Genomic DNA, 16,691 nt, shown 5'->3' with positions numbered 1-16,691 from the left:
TATAGATATAAAAAGTCAGATCAAATGTGGAAATAAGTTTAATGTGATTGTACATGTATAATCTCAATCAGATTGCCATCTTGGGGAGAGGCAAGGGGATAAGGGAAAAAAAAACAGAAACCAAAGTTTTATAAAGTAAATGTCAAAAACAAATATTAAAAAAGTTAGATCATAAAAAATTTAGAAGAACAGGGCAGGAGATACCTTTTACAACTATGGATAGGGGGATAATTTTTCACTAAACAGCTCACAGAGATAAAAATGGCCAATTTTGTAAGTTAAATTGAAGTTTTTCTCACTGATAAAATCCAAGTTAGACATAGACTAATATCTAAAACATTGGTCATGGAAAGTTATTTAGATGCTAAATATAATAGTTTATATAGATAGATAGACATTAAAACACAGAAGGCCAATATGAAGACAGATATGGTAAGCTAAGGAAAATGTAAATTTCGATTAGACTAGAAATGGGAAAATCAGAACTCAAACATTTAGAAATATGAAATGGAGGCAGCTAGGTGGTACAGTGGATAGTGTATTAGCCCTAAAGTTAGGAGGATCTGAGTTCAAATTTGATCTCAGACACTTAAAACTTCCTAGCTCTGTGACCCTGGACAAGTCACTTAACCCCAATTGCCTCAGCAAAACAAACAAACAAATAAATAAATAAAAATTATGAAATGGCTGGATTGTAAATAAATAATTTATTTATAGGTGATGAAAATGTTAGTCTAAGGTTTGAAAACAGAAATAAAAGAAACTTTATTTATAGTGATCAAGTACATGGAGGAGTTTTAGAGGACTGGAATTCTATCTTAACTATATTGATTTTGAGGGGAAGGAGAATGTAAAGTAAGGGGTCATAATGATGCTGATTGGCAGGAAACATTCTGGGTTCAGATTGATTTGGAAGTTACTGTTAGAAGGAGCTGTCAAGTGGATGAATTCTGTACAGGAGGGTATAGAGATCTCTAGGGCAGAACCTTGGAAATTATGTTCATTATCCATGATAATAATATTAAAGAATTCATACTATTAGAGCTGGGATAATCATTATAAACCATATACTCAAATATCTTCATTTCAAAAACTATGAATCCATAACCTAGAGATCAAGTTTCTTGTACTGTATATAGCCAGAATTAGAATTCAGGTCTCTAGGCTTCCATTTTAGGATTTTTTTTCTACCATGGGGCTTATATGGAGGATTTATGCTTAAAAATTAAAGATTCTCAACCAAGGGGATCAGATATAAGATATCTTTCAACAGGGGCATGACGCAGGTAAGGAGAAGGCTAGAAAAATTTAAATACTAAAGACATGAAAGAGGGGGGAAAAGGATATTATGAAAGAGAAACAAAGATATTCTGAAAAGGGAAAACAAAGAGCCCATTGAAATAGGGATCAGCAGAAAGGCTCATGAGAACAAACTTCTCTTCCTTTACAATTCTTTGGATAAAACAGGACCATGCCCAAGAGCCTGCAAACATAAGCAATATTGGAAAGGATTAAGAGGAAAAGAAGGGAAACTTAAGAGGCTCTGTGCATTTAATCTATGATCTACGTCCAAAGGTTTAGATATAAATAAACAGAATGGAGTTTGGAGACAATACCACAGAGGTTGACAATATGAAAATTTAAAAGTTATTATGTTTTAATGATTAAAAATTATACCTATGAAGCATAAGCTGTGACTCAATCAAGAGTAAAATATAAACTAATCAAAGGCTACTGATTTGAGGAAAGAGAAAAATCAACTTAAGTTGCACCAGTACTATGAATTAAGCTAGCAAAGTATTTTACAAATAGAAATGAAGGTCGGGGGGGGGGGGGGGGGAGGGATATGAAAGTTTGGACAGAAAAAAAACCCTAAACTTCACAAAGTTAAACAGACAAAACACAAAGCTAAATAAACAAAAGCTAAATCAAATAAATATACTTTGCAGTGTGTCCTGGAGGGCTGCCAAGAAGAGTGAATTTCAACAAAGATGCTCTGCCACCAGTTCTGAAACCTTCAATTCCAGAAACCAATATCAAGAGCACCCTAGCCAATCCTAATTGACATAAAATATAGGGAATTAAAAAGCAGCTTCAGGGACATTTTTTTCAGTTATACATATTAATACATTCACCAGGATGTGATCACCCTTGAATTTAATTTTTTCATAGTAAAAGTAAAAAGAATTTTAGAAGGTGGGTCAGAAGATCTGCCACTAAGTAGTAATGTAAGTATCCGAATAGCTAACTAAATATCTTGAAGAGGTCACTTCTCTGCTGTCCAACTGTTCCTAATTTACAAAATGACTTAATAGTTGCTAACATCCTTTCCAGGTCTAAGTTACTATGATTCTACTATGCCCAGCCTTATAAAGGCCATCATATTTAACCTATGCATTTATATTCAAATTTTAATATTGATCAAATGCTGGCCAAGTAAGGAGTCTGGAAAAAAAGAATTGTAAGTATGTACGTTCTTTTGGTTAGCATTAACTGGAGATCCTAAATTTAGACTTATGCTTGGCTGAAAACACTGGGGAACATGAGAATCTAGAATTCTAAAGTTTTCCTATGCATGTTTTATTTTCCTGTTAGGCTTCTTTAAAGCCCTTTTAAAATATAATTGTTAAAATTTGAGGGGCATTAACAGATGAAAAGTGGTTATGGCATAATGGATAAAAAGTTAATCTTGGAGATAGGATGAACTGAGTTCAAGTTCTATTTTGAACCAAAAATTGACTGTGTGATTCTGGGCTGGTCATTTAACTTCTCACTGCTTCCAGGTCTCTAAGTTGTAGAACAGGGGAAGAACTGCATTGATAGAGTGAGTGCCCTTGCTAAGAGCTCTTTAAACCAATAAAATCACAGGAATAATAAAAAAAAATTAAGCACACATTTATGATCTGATCTCCCAAAAGATAAAAGGAAGAAACAAACAAAAACGCCTATTTAAAACAATAAAAATTTAAATTATCTCCCTGGATGTAAAATTAAAGATGAAAGATAAAAAACTTGTGTACATGACTAATTGTAATGATGAAAGAATGCAAGACAGTTGCTTAAGAAACGAAAACAACAAAGGGATAAACTACTGCAGGCATCACCAGAACTGGAATGACATTGCACTGTGTACTATATTGCCATGGCAACTAGCAATGGGAAGATGAATGTTTCATATTCACTCAGCTCTGCAGTACATGTCTATAAATCAAACTTGCATAAAGAACGCAAGATTTCTGCTGTGGGCTGTACCCAGAGCCAGTTTATTTTCCTGTTACTGTATAATTATGGAAAAGAAGCACAAAACAATGAGATCATTTTTAGCATGGAACAAAACTAAAAATTTTTTTAAACATTTCTGGCACATGATTCCATTCCATTCATCTAGCAGGAGAAGTGAAACAACAAATTCAGGGTGCGAATGGAAATCCTGTTTGCATATAGTCAGTAAGAATAGAGATACTTGTCTGGTGGGGTGAATAATTAACTATATGAGATGGGCACGATTTCCCTAGCCTTTATTATTGTTTAAAATGCATTTAGGGCATCTTGATTATTAATTCATTCCAAATTGCAGCCTAAGTTTTCATAGCATTGTCATTTCATGCTCAGCATCAAGTTCATTAGGAATAAAAAACTATTATAGTTCCTTTGCTTATATCAAATAAATCTCATATTTTAAGAATGAAAACAAATGGCTATATTTCTGTACATAAAAAATTATCAGATTGTGAAAATCAAAAATGTGTGCAATTTCTTAAAAACATTTCTTGGGCAATCATATTAAACTATATACCAGCTAAAGCACTTTTTTAATGGTCACATGATTTCATTGGCCCTTCTGAGTTTCATTATAAAGAAAAATTTGGCAATTTAGCCAAGAAAGCACTTTTATAACTGAGTTTCCTATGTAAGTAGTATATTCATATATATGAATAACTTATATCAATGTAAGTCAAACATCAAGTTCCTTTCTCTTATATACTTACACAATCTACTTACATATTTATATTTATATCTATATCTATTAATAACTTATTTTTTAAACAATCTAAGTCAACCATCAGGATAAAGGCTCTTCAGGAACAAGTATACCCAGTGATGGTTTGCAACTATTTTTTCTTAAGTCCTTAGTAATGGGAATTATTTCTAAAACTTAAGAAAAGAATTAGACTCCCTTTTCCTTGGTGGGAAATATTCTGTAATCTCAGATCTCTTTCCTTTCCTCAAAAGTGCATAGACAGAGGGGCAGCTAGATGGCGCAGTGGATAGAGCACCAGCCCTGAAGTTAGGAGGACCTGAGTTCAAATATGATCTCAGACACTGTCTAGCTGTGTGATCCTGGGCAAGTCACTTAACCCCAATTGCCTCAGCAAAAAAAAAAAAAAAAAAAAAAAAAAAAAAAAAGTGCACAGACAGATTCCAAATGTAAGCATACTTGGCTTAAGGTCACATTTTTTTTTAAAAGAATTAATCAATCAATAAGCATTTTTTATGCAACTAATATTGACTAGGCCCATTAGTAAATTCTATAAAAATGAAATAATCCTACTCCTAAGGAGCTTATATCCTAATGGGAGAGAGAACAAACACAATCTATAAGTATATGCAGAACAAATGTAAAGAAGATGCAGAACAAATGTAAAGAAGATTAAGACAAATAAATACAAAATAGTTAAATATAAAAAAGTTTGAAAGGGAGGGCACTAATATTTTGGAAGGAAAAGGCTTCACTTAGAAAAGTGGTGACTGACCTTGAAGAATGAAAGGGTTTCTATGAGGCTCAAATAAGGAAGAAGTATGTCTAGGCATGCTGGTAGGACTAAAGCATGTAGAAGTAAGATAGAGATGTATATGAGTTACAGAAAGAAGTATAGTTTGGACCGACGGCAGAGGAGAAGAGAAATGTCCATTGAAGTTGGAAAGGGAGGTAGGGCACATGTGGTGAAGGCTGTTAAAAGCTAAAATGAAATCTATATTTTATCCATGAGGCCATAGGAAGTCAATATAATTTATTGTGTAGAGAAGTGATTTAAGGAAAATCACTTTGGAAGAATGGTGGAAAGAAGGAAGTTCGAAAGAAAGGTTTAGGAGGAAATCAGATAAAGCTCTATCAACACCTCCACCACCCAAATTTACAACTTCCATGAAAAGATGTCACATGTTCTATTTCCTTCTCTATTGGTACAATTTTTAACAGGAAGGTTGCTCTTCTTCTTGCCAACGCCAACCTTTCCACTTGATTCTTTGATTGCATCTTATGTTCTTCAGACCATGTCCCTTTGGTCACTGTTACTCCCCTCACTTTGTTTCTTTAGCAAATGACACCTTTCTTGCTTTCTACAACTATGTCCGTGTATTCCCAATCATAAAAAACCAAAAAGATATCTTGTAGGTATCTTTTTGAGTTATTTACTGACTTTCTTGGTAAAATGATGGAAAGGTAATTTTTTTTGTCTTTTCATTTCTAAATGTAACGTGTTTTAAAGTTAACATGTTTCAAAACACTTATTGAATTGAATACCATATATTTTAAAGTGGCTTGGTTTAAAGTGGAGTTGGTATTAGCTTTCCATCCTTAATTTATTTCCTCTTCTATTAAAAAGAAAGGCTAAAGTGTGGGAATTGGGAATGTGGAGGGGAGGACAAAGGAATGCATGTTTTGGGGATTGAATATAACATAAAAATAAAAGTCATCAATAGGACTTCAAAAATTATACATGGGCATGAGTTTTTTACTAACAGGGATGAAGGGAAAGTGAATTTAATCTCTCAGTTTCTCCATTCAGGTAATAATAGGAATAAATAATCCCTGTAACACTTAACCTATAAGGTTATTGTGAAGATGAAAATACTTTTAAAACTGAAAGCTTTTTTATGAATGAGAATTAGTAGTACTACTGCTATACTACTGAGATGACAAATATAATTATGACTACTAGTCAGTCAGTAAGCATTTATTAAGCACCTAGTATGTGCTAGTCACTATGCTAAGCAATAGGGATGTAAAGAAAGGCAAAAAATAGTCCTGTTCTCAAGGAGCAATCTAATTTAACTACTTAATTTCATTAGTTTCACAGTATTTGTAAAGTGACAAAACAGCTTAAGGATCACAACATCATCTAAAATTATACCTATATATGTTTTTATATGTTTAATATACATATGCATGTATATCTATATACATACACACATAAGCATATTATAATTATGAATCTTGCTGGGCCACCACAATGTTTTGTCATAACCAGCTTGCATATACTGGCAACTGGTAAACTGGGGGTGCAATCTATGAAAATGAGGAAAACAAGAAACTTAAAGAGGTTAAAGAGACTACTCTAGTAATTGGCTCTATGTATGATTTTTATGTAAATCATTTTACTTTTCTGTTCCTTAGTTTCTCATCTATTAAAAATAGGCTCCAAAATATTATGAATCTGTGACTTATAATATGTTCTAACTAGTGAATAGTAGCTGATCCTGTTTTGGCTGTCCATGGCTACAAAAGAGAGGTCTAAAATAAACTCATCTACTTAAAGATTATATAAATGATCAATTATCTATGTCTTGAATAGACTACCTTTGGTAACATCATACTATAGCTGATCCCATTTTATATACAAGATTCAAGGAGTTATGTCCTGTTCTCAACTGGTAGGTTTTCTGTTAAATTATGAATAATCAAAAGGTGTACCTTGCATGATGGGAAACTGCCATTTTGCTTTAAAAAAAAAAAACTACTTTTCATCAACATAGTACAGAAATGGCAGATGTGAATACAATTATTATTTTTATTTAAAAAGTCAATATATTATCCAGATCAGAACTGTTTCTACCATTTGGCATTAACAATTACTTTACCTTCACAGCCAGGTAAGCATATAAGAGGCTAATTGGGGTGGAATCTAATGCTACAATATTATATGTTTAAAGTTTAATACTTAATGTAAGGGTTAAAAGGAATTTTATAGAATTTTCATTAGCGGCTATTTATATTGGATATTAATTATGGTTGGCTAACCCTCAAGATGTAAAAATTTGGCATTAACCTTATGGTATAAATATTCTGAATTTAATATAGATTTGTTAAACTAAATCTACAGAGTAGATACCATTTAGCTTATCTAGTTTATCATGAGAGCATTTAGCACCACCCACTGGCTAAAAAGTTCCACTGCAAAAAAAAAAAAAAACCCAAAACTTTCCTTCAAGTCAATATGCTTTGAATATTAGAAATTTCTAAATGTATTACTTTTAACTTTAAAGCAAGATAATTTATTCATCATTAAACATAAAATTAGGAAGAACTTAACTCTTAAAACCTAAGAATGTGATATTCCATACTTTTCTCTGGTTTGTTCACATAAAAATTCAACTAGTCCAACAGAAGATGAGAAACCATTCCATGGTAATACTGAAATATATCAATTGGTCTGATTCCTATGATGTGGGTCTTTCCTTAAATGATATAGATCATGGTTCCTTCATGTCATGAGCAAAACTGACTTCTACAATTCATTCCACATATTCAATATTGAGGGAATAGCCAATGTGCTGTGGGTTTTCCATGTAGTTTCTTTACATTAGGCGAATAACCTAATAGGTTATACAGGATACCCACTGGTTATATCTTGCTGTAGTTATAAGAATGGCCATTAAAAAAAACTACGCATGTATTTCAAATAATATGTATTTATTTTCTTTCCTTTCTATCTCCCCCCAGCTTAGAAAAAATGAACAACAAAACTCTTGTAACAAATAATTATGGTGGAGCAAAACAAATTCCCATACTGGTTATGTTTTAAAAAATGAGTCTCATTTTTCATATTTAATTTATCGCCTCTCTGTCAGGAAATGCCAATTGTTTTTATAGACCTATATTTCACAGATATTTCGTACGCAACTTCTGCATGATTTTTTAAGTGTAATATGTTACTGTTTGCTTTTGCCCACCATGCATCTCTTGGAAGCCTTTTAGGTTATCTTCAACTTAAATTCTTTAGAGACTGCAGTATTCCATGATTTGTGACCATACATCACTGCTATAAATGAAATCAGAAGACAAAAGGAAGTTATAGCTAAATGGAAAGATGGCTTACAGGTTTTTTGTGGAGACAGAGTTGGTTTTATTGTGCATCCAGGCAACAAGGAACATTATTTACTGTGACATTTGATCATCCATATTGTTGGTCTCATGTGATCTATTTGCAAGAAGACCAATAAGAAAATAATTGTAGTTTATGATTTGACATCACTTGCAGAGGATGAACAGAGAAAGAAATTCTATGAGAACATGATAAGACTCTTTATATTAAATCAATAGACACTTAGATACTTGATTACTTCAGTACTTATGAGAAGATAATAAAAATTTGGTAAAGTCATGGTAAATATCCAAATATGCCAAAAAGACATGGTGAAAAACATGAAGAAAAATATGGTTAAGGCATGAAGAATGAATAAGATCAAATGTTTGTAGAATGCCAGAAGCCCTATGCCTATTAATCATGAATATGTTATTTAAGAAAATAATTCAAATATTGAACGTAATGAGCAATAATAAATGATATCACAAAAACCAAAACTTATCATATTTTAACAGACAGAAAAGTGTTAGTAATGTGGGAACATTATACACTCAACTTGACAGAATAAAGCTCAAATAAATAAGGATAAAATTAATTTAAAACTAGATAAAAATAAGAAAAATACAACTATATAATCAAAATAACTCCAACTTCACCTATTTAAAAAAAGTTCCTGTTGACAAAAGATGGTAAATAGATAAAAAAAAGAAAGGGCATTAAAACAATTATAATTTAGGACAGAAGTATTGCTGATATAAATCAACTTCCATGACAAGGAGACCAGAAGATTCTAGAAACTTCCTGGACCAGTGGGACAGTAAACACTTCATCTTCTTGTCAAGCATGGAACTATGGCAGTAAAAGGCAACATGGTTTAGAATATAAAATGGTTTGCAAACCTTATTGATAGCAGAAAATTACAAGCAGCATTGCCTTTAACAAGTGAGAAGATAATGGAAAGAAAAATTTTAAAGAAAGCTTAGTAAAAGACCTAATTAAGGAAAATCATCTCAAAGGCATTTAAGGATGAAAATATTGGAATTACAAAAAATAAGTAAAAGATGGAAAAGATTTGCAAATACTACATACTCCTTTTGCCATAAAATCTGAATAGTCACATCATGGTCCCTGATGTATTGACAGAAAAAATGGAATTGGTATTAAAGAAAACTAAGATTGGAAACAGTAGCTGAATCAGACCAAAAAAAAGGCAGAATAGAAAAAAGTGACATAATTTTGAGGGCACTGAGGGAATTGATTGTCAAAGTATATAAAAAAAAGTAATTTGTGAAAGATGAGAAAGAATTGTGGTCCAAATTATTGCTTAAAAAAAACAATCAAGAAAATATCAGTAACTACTGAACCTTAAGTCTATTTTCCCTTCTATATAAAATTTTTGTATAGAATCTGCAGTGCCATTGTGGGCATATTTGATGACAGTATTAGAAGGGAAGAGGCAAAATTTTACAATAGATATTTCACAGATAACACATCTTTACAATCACACAATTGACTAAAACAACTAAAACAAGTGACAGAATCTCATTGTGTTTATTATTTATTATTTTAAAAAGCATTTGTTTGAGTAGAGCAAAATAGCATCTGAGAACATTCTCCCTTCAACCAGTTGTCTCCCATGCATATGTCAAAATTATGTGATACCTCAAAAGATGTAAAAGACATATCAATTTTGTCTGATAACAGCTAATTATTAATATCAAATAAGGTATAAAACAAGGTGACATGTTTGCCACTATAAAAGAGGTCAATATGAGATCCAGATTGAAGAAGGATTCCCTATATATATATAGTTAGGCTCTACAGATGTTCTCGTGTGTAGAAGAGATCATGCTAATTGGATCAAATCCTGAAATAGTGAGAAATCTCTTAAATGAGAACTGCAAGCACTCAAGGTATCTTTGCTTAACTATTCACATTGTTAAAAACATGTGAATGAAAAATGCCTACTATACAGACTATCACATGCTATTGAGAAACAGTTCATAAATTAGGATCTATTTATTTCTTTGTCTATACTACTTGAGAAAGACTCTGAAAATCTATCTATTTATGACAGACTGAAATAGGCCCATTTGCAGATCTCAGAACTAAATAGATAGTAGCCTATAACGCCTTTGGGAAATTGCATAGTTCTTTTAATGATACCAACCTTAGGCTCATAACAGCAAAATTCTAGTAAGATTGTGTGACTATATGTCATGGAATACTGTAAATTCCAAAATATTTATAAAGTAGAAAGTGAGATATGTAGAAGATATGAGCAAACTATGATAGATCCTGAAAAATATAATAAAGTAAAAATAAGATAAAAAGATAATATAAGAAAATATAAGACTGAGGGAAAAAAGTCACATATGTAGCAAGAAGGATAAGGGACTTATCTATATATTCCATACAATGAATATGAATGGAATGAGAAGACCACATCCAGAATGTGTAGTGAATTTATAGAAGACATAGCTGAGTCAGAGCAGACAAAGACTGATATGGCCATACATATGTGTATCTGGGTGTGTATCTCTCTCTTTGCCTCTTCTCCCCCTCCTTCCTCTTTTCCCTCTCTCCTTATCTGTCTCTCTTTGCCACTCTCTCTCTCCCCTTTCCTTCTCCCTCCCCTGCCTCTCTGTCCCTCTCTCTCCCTGTCTCCCTCCCTTCTCTCCCCTGCCACTCTCTCTTTCCCTTCTCCCTCTCTCTCTCTTTTTCTCCTCCCTCCTTCCTCCCCTCCCCCATCTATCTATGTAAATACCTGGCAGATGGTGAGAGATTTTGGAAGTTGTAAACAAAAGGAAAGGCTCCTGCCCCAAGAATGTGGCAGATTCTCTGGTCTATCCCAGAGTTAAGTCATTTCCTAGAGAACTGAACAGAGGAGAGGAATGTCAAAAACTCTGAACCCAAACGCATATATCACATAGCAGTTAGATGCCCAGAAGAACAGAGTTATGGACTTGCAGCTAAAAAGACCTGAGTTCTAGTCCTGCCTTAGAAGCTTTTCACAGCTGGGTGACACTCAGTAAGACATTCCTTATTTCCTGGCCTCAGTTTCCTAACCTGTAAAAAAATGATAATAAAAGCACCTACCTCCCAAGACTGTTATGAGGATCAGAGGGATATAGCATATGTAAAGCTTCTGGCAAATCTTTGAGTGCTAAATAAATACCTAGTTATTGTAAGAGTTCATAGTTTTGAAAAGTATTCACATAGATAAGAAATACAGTAATGTCAAGATTTGCATCCAGATTATCATCCATAGAGAATGAGAAACAAAGGAAACTGTTTTCTCTAAAGCCAAATGTTTTGAATAGATGAATGTTGCTCACACATTAATAACTCCTTAGATGAATGAAAAGATTAACAATGATTAATCAATAAGAAAAAAGCTATAATGAGAGTTTTATATTTTGTAGTTGGTAAAAATGTATAAGTGTTACAAGTAGAAGAACAATTTGTTCAACTATATATGTAGATGAGGACTAGGTTGATTCAGCAGTAACATTTGTTAAAGCAAGAGGATAAAAACAAAGCAGGAAGGGAGAGATGTTTAACATAGTAATTGTGTCCTAGGAATACTATTTGCCATACAGACAGACCATATTTGTATTCATTCTGTATTGAACACTAAAAGATATCTGCAAAGCAGAGATGATAAAGGAGATGGTTAGTTATTGTCTAGGGCAGATACTGGTAGGAAGAATTCCGAAGTTTGAGGAGATCTCATAAATTTAATCTTACATACTCATGTGAGTGGAAATGGAAACCCTAAGGCACTATGATTTGCTTGTCAGGTGGTGGGAAAACTAGCACTAGAACTCAAGTCTGATTCACATTTTCAGGCTCTTTCCACTATACTATCCTGCCTTCAACACAGTTCCAATGTTGTATCTGAGGAATGAATGTTGAAAACAAGATTTATCTGAGAAATCAGCAACATGGTATGGTGGAAAGAGGGCTGTACTTGCAGGAATGGTTTGGGTTCAAATCCTGCCTAAACTAAGCCTTTGACATTGTGTGTAGTCATGGCTAAGTCAAATGATCTTTCTTAGTCTCATCTACTTTATCTATAAAATAGATGATAATCATATCAATATCAATCTAACAGGATTGTTGTAAAGAGATTATGTATTATCTCTTTATAAGAAACTTTGAAAACCTGAAAATATTATTTAAGTGTGAGATGTCATTACTATCATTAGGAATATGCATGATATACACATAGCAGAGAACTGAGCAAAAGATAGTTTTTACCCCTAAAATAGTTTAATGACAGTTGAAATAGGGATGGGTCATTCCCTTAACCAGGTAATCAAAATCCTTAATTAAAACCTTTTTGACTAATGATAATGTATTCTGATTGATGAGATCTAGCCATCTTATTCTTATTCCGAAAATTATACATAGGATATATAAGAAGTCAATATTTTCATTATGTTAGTTAGAATTACTGCCTTTTAAGATTTGTTTTCTAGTATGGCTATTTGAACTTACAGAGACTGATTCGAATGGTTTAAATAGTTGGGTAAAGTAAACTATCAAGCCTCAAAGATAAAGCTATAAGTATCACCAAGGCAACAAAATCAGTCCTCTGTAGAATTCATCCTTTATGGGATGAGTAGCATGATGAATTCTAATGATGAATATGAAGAACTGCAATCAGATGCAGAAAATTACTCAGAGTATATTACACAAGAATTTCCCTTTAGCGAAAGTAGACATAGGGTCAGTTTAAAAAACTCACAATATACTTCTCATGCAATTGTGCACTAGAATAAATGACTAAGTGGTCAAAGAAATCTAGTGGCAATAAATAGCAAGGTTCATGCTGCAGAGAAAATGAGCACCTTCATAAAAACAGATAAACTCACAGCTACATTTCATTGTCTTTCAAATTCAAACATTAGGTATTAATGATTCATTACCTGTATGACTACAAATATCACAATAATCAGCCTTTTTGATACTGTGCACACATGCATGTAAATAGAGACAAATCTGAGAAGTGAGTAGTGCTCTATGCTATGACAACAGAGGAGGCAGTCATTGTAATGGTCTTCACCTTAAGGTCAATGTGATTAAATTTATGTATATACACAAATATATAGACATATATACATATGTATATACATACATACTATATACACACACAATGATGTGTGGGATGGTGACTGACAAATCTTTGTTTGAGACTGGAGGGGAAAATACTGTGAAACAAGTCATTACAATGGATATTGATAAGAATTGACTGCAGACAAGGTGTAGACTACAAAAAGTGGGCCTTTTCTCAAGAGTTATAGATGAATGTTTTGATTTGAAAATGCTATCTTAAATCACCTCTCTTTAGGCTTCTCAGAACTGAAACACTCTTTCATTCAGTAGAATAGAGAGCTTAACAACCCACAAATATCCAAACTCAAATCAATCCCTTCCCTTGGTTGTAGTGGGAAGGGAGATAATCTTTTTTTTTTTTTAAATTCAAACACCAAGTTCCTATCCCCAGTAATGATCTTATATATAAAAAGGCATTATTTATTTTCACTTAAAAAATAAGTTCTATTAATTCTTTTTGTGCCTTTTCATAGTGGCCATTTCTGAGGATGGCTCCCTCCCTTTACTCCAATCAGAATGAAACCCCTCATTTGCAATCAAATTAGTTAAGCAGAAACAATTGACACAAAGACTTATTGGACCATGTATGCAACCAACATTCTGCTTCTTTAGTCTCCTGTCTCTCTTCCAAGAAGAGGGAGGAAGGCTTCATTAGGTTTCCTAGGACTAAGGTTAATTATTATGATCACTTAGAATTCAGCTTCCAATAAAGAGATGATTCAACTGAAAGTGACGGTTATGCTTTTTTTCACCACTCCTACCAGTTAAAGGTTTTTCATGTGGACTTTGACCTCTAGTATATAAACAAATGAGATTTCTTGACTCTCAGAGTTGTAATATAGTGGTTGCTAATCATCTTACTTTGGGAGTAGAGAGCTTTGTAACACTTTGGTATTCTTACTTTATATCAAGGATTGCATGAAGCCTTGGTATTCACCACTTGATTGATGATTGGGAACGAGGAAATCAGAAAGTAGGCCTTTTGAGCTTTTGCATGTTGTTTCATCACTAGGGAAAAGAAAAAGTAGCCTAGAACTATATGCCAATTGTCAGGTGGTGAAGGAAACAGAAATTTCACTGCTTACACTCAGAAAGAGAAAGCTCCAGGCATTTAGAGGTAAACATATCCCAGAGAAGAGAAAAATTCTAGCTCCCAATACTATAGGGTGCCCTTCTTCTCCATTCACAACAGATAACATTTAGTCACTAAGTCATCAAGCAAATTAAGTTCTCTTTATGTGCCAAAAACTTTATTCGGGTCCTCATCAACTCTTATTAGGACTATTGATCTCCTTGTCTTAACATTCTTAACTCAATTTATTCTTTTTGTTTGTTTGTTTGTTTGTTTGTTTTTTTAAATAACTTTTTATTGATAGAACCCATGCCAGGGTAATTTTTTACAGCATTATCCCTTGCATTCACTTCTGTTCCGATTTTTCCCCTCCCTCCCTCCACTCCCCCTCCCCTAGATGGCAAGCAGTCCCATATATGTTAACTCAATTTATTCTTATGAAATAGCATTAAATGTACAAAAAACAGCATGTGAAGGAAGATTAGGATGGCTGGGTGGTGTAGTAGATAGAGCTGGTCCTGGAGTCAAGAAGTCTCATCTTTCTGAGTTAAATCTGGCCTCAGACACTTACTAACTGTGTGACCCTGAGCAAGTCACTTAACCTCACTTGCCTCAGTTTCCTCATCTGTAAAATGAGCTGGAGAAGGAAGTGGAAAACCAGTCCAGTATCTTTGCCAAGAAAACCCCAGATGGGCTCATGAAGACTTAGACATGACATAACCAAAAAAGGAGAGAAGATTCATTGTTCATATAAGAAAGGGTCATTGAATTCAGTGATAGTAAGTCAATTAGTTAAATAACAAATATTTGTTAAATATTTGCAATATGTAATTAACTGTACTAGGTCCTATGGGAAATATCAGGCAGTATGGCACAGTCCCTATATGTAAAGACCCTAGTCTAGAAGGACACACTCATGCTGGGTGTCTAGAATGGACACACATACTCTTGAATATACAGTAGCTTTATATATCAATACGTCAGTGTCAAGAACCATTGTGGGATCATAGAAATTTAGATCTGGAGAGTCAATCTCTTTTTTTTATAGTTGAAGAAACAGAGATCCTGGGACACTGGATGTTCAAAATAGTTATTGGCACTAGCAGCCAGGTCCTTGACTTCCAGACTGGTTTATCATGATAGAAACACAATTAGGAAAGAAGAATAATATTGAGCTGTAAAGGGCATTGGCCATTTGGATAATGAGTTTATCCTCTAGGCAGTGAGGAATTGCTGAAGGCTCTTGGGCAGAGAAATGACATCAAAAGAATTTAAAATATAACTGTTATTTAAAAAAAAAGATCTCTTCATTTAAAACTTAAAAGTTCTAGAAATTACTAGGTAAGAAGAGAATTTGTCTATTTTGATAGAATATAAGCCAAGAGAAACGAAGGCTTCCTTTTTGTGTTTGTAAGTCCAGGGAATAGTAAAGTGCCTGGAATCTTGAAGGTATTTAATAAATACTTGTTGACTGACTAGTAGACTGTTAGTGAGTTATCTAATATGGATAGAAAGAAGAGCTCCTTAACAGCATTAGGAACCTAAAAACTTCTGAACTAGATGTAGGTCTTAAAGCAGTGTCCCTGATGTAGTATTTTACATTAGGACACAACCACAACTACTGGCTCTGTAATTGATAGGTAAGTTTCAAACATCAAAGGAAGTCTCTGAAGGGCCATGAAACTTTAGTGCTAAAGATGTTATAGCCTTTTAAGGGGGTTATTATGATCTAAAAACTGCTTGCATTTTCTATAACTTCTTGGCAGCAGATGAACCTGTGTGCTATAGGAGTATTCTAGAGCTCTTACCTGAAAGCTTCAAGCACAATCCTGTCTGGCAACCTGGGAGCCACTTGTCTGAAGGCTTTTTTGAAATCTTCCAAAGTTAAAAATCCACGATCTTATTTAAAACAAAATTTTTAAAAAGATTTGAATTTTCTGTTTATATATAAAGCACTTATTGTATACTCAAGAGATTTCTTTTGTATAAAACAATTGCATCAATAATTACTACCACAGTATTTGTACTAAGCTTTTGTTTGGTGCTGGTATTCAGTTGTGTCTGACATTTCATGATACCTTAAAGTTTTCTTGGCAAAAATATTGGAATGGTTTGCCATTTTCTGCTCCATCAAGTCTCCATTTTACAAATGAGGCAACTGAGATAAACAGGATTAAGTGATCTGCCCAGAATCACAGAATTGAAACCCAATTTGAATTCAGGTTTTTATTCTGGGGCTCTATCCAGCTGCCTCTTAACTAAAAAAAAAAAAAAAAAAAAAAAATTAGAACAGACTAGTAATAATGAAAATTGTCAGTGTTTGTTTCCACAGCACCTCAAGTACTACAAAATGCTTTACATGTTATTTTATTTAATCTTCACAACAGCCTGTAAGGTAGGTGCTGTTACTA

The 16,691-nt window shown here is 33.4% G+C and overlaps 1 protein-coding gene across 3 annotated transcripts in view; it reads right to left on the bottom strand.

The window, feature by feature from the left end:
• The window catches only part of EFCAB11 (EF-hand calcium binding domain 11), a 173,829-nt gene that overhangs the window by 123,459 nt on the left and 33,679 nt on the right, over nt 1–16,691 (bottom strand). Inside the window, exons 5-7 of one of the 3 annotated variants that reach the window (XM_051977421.1) lie at nt 16,089–16,179; nt 14,110–14,216; nt 8,115–8,201 (exon numbers count right to left, since the gene is read on the bottom strand). In XM_051977421.1, the coding sequence (XP_051833381.1) occupies nt 14,111–14,216; nt 16,089–16,179 (197 nt within the window). In that variant the 3' untranslated portion in view covers nt 8,115–8,201; nt 14,110. Of the gene's footprint in view, nt 1–8,114; nt 8,202–14,109; nt 14,217–16,088; nt 16,180–16,691 lie in introns of those variants that run through there. The other 2 variants (XM_051977422.1, XM_051977423.1) reach the window with 2 other exon arrangements.

The sequence above is a fragment of the Antechinus flavipes genome, chromosome 2 (genome assembly GCF_016432865.1).
Source record: "Antechinus flavipes isolate AdamAnt ecotype Samford, QLD, Australia chromosome 2, AdamAnt_v2, whole genome shotgun sequence".
Taxonomy (NCBI): domain Eukaryota; kingdom Metazoa; phylum Chordata; class Mammalia; order Dasyuromorphia; family Dasyuridae; genus Antechinus; species Antechinus flavipes.
Note: the sequence above shows the minus strand (reverse complement) of the source record. Positions and strands in the feature narration are given on the sequence as shown.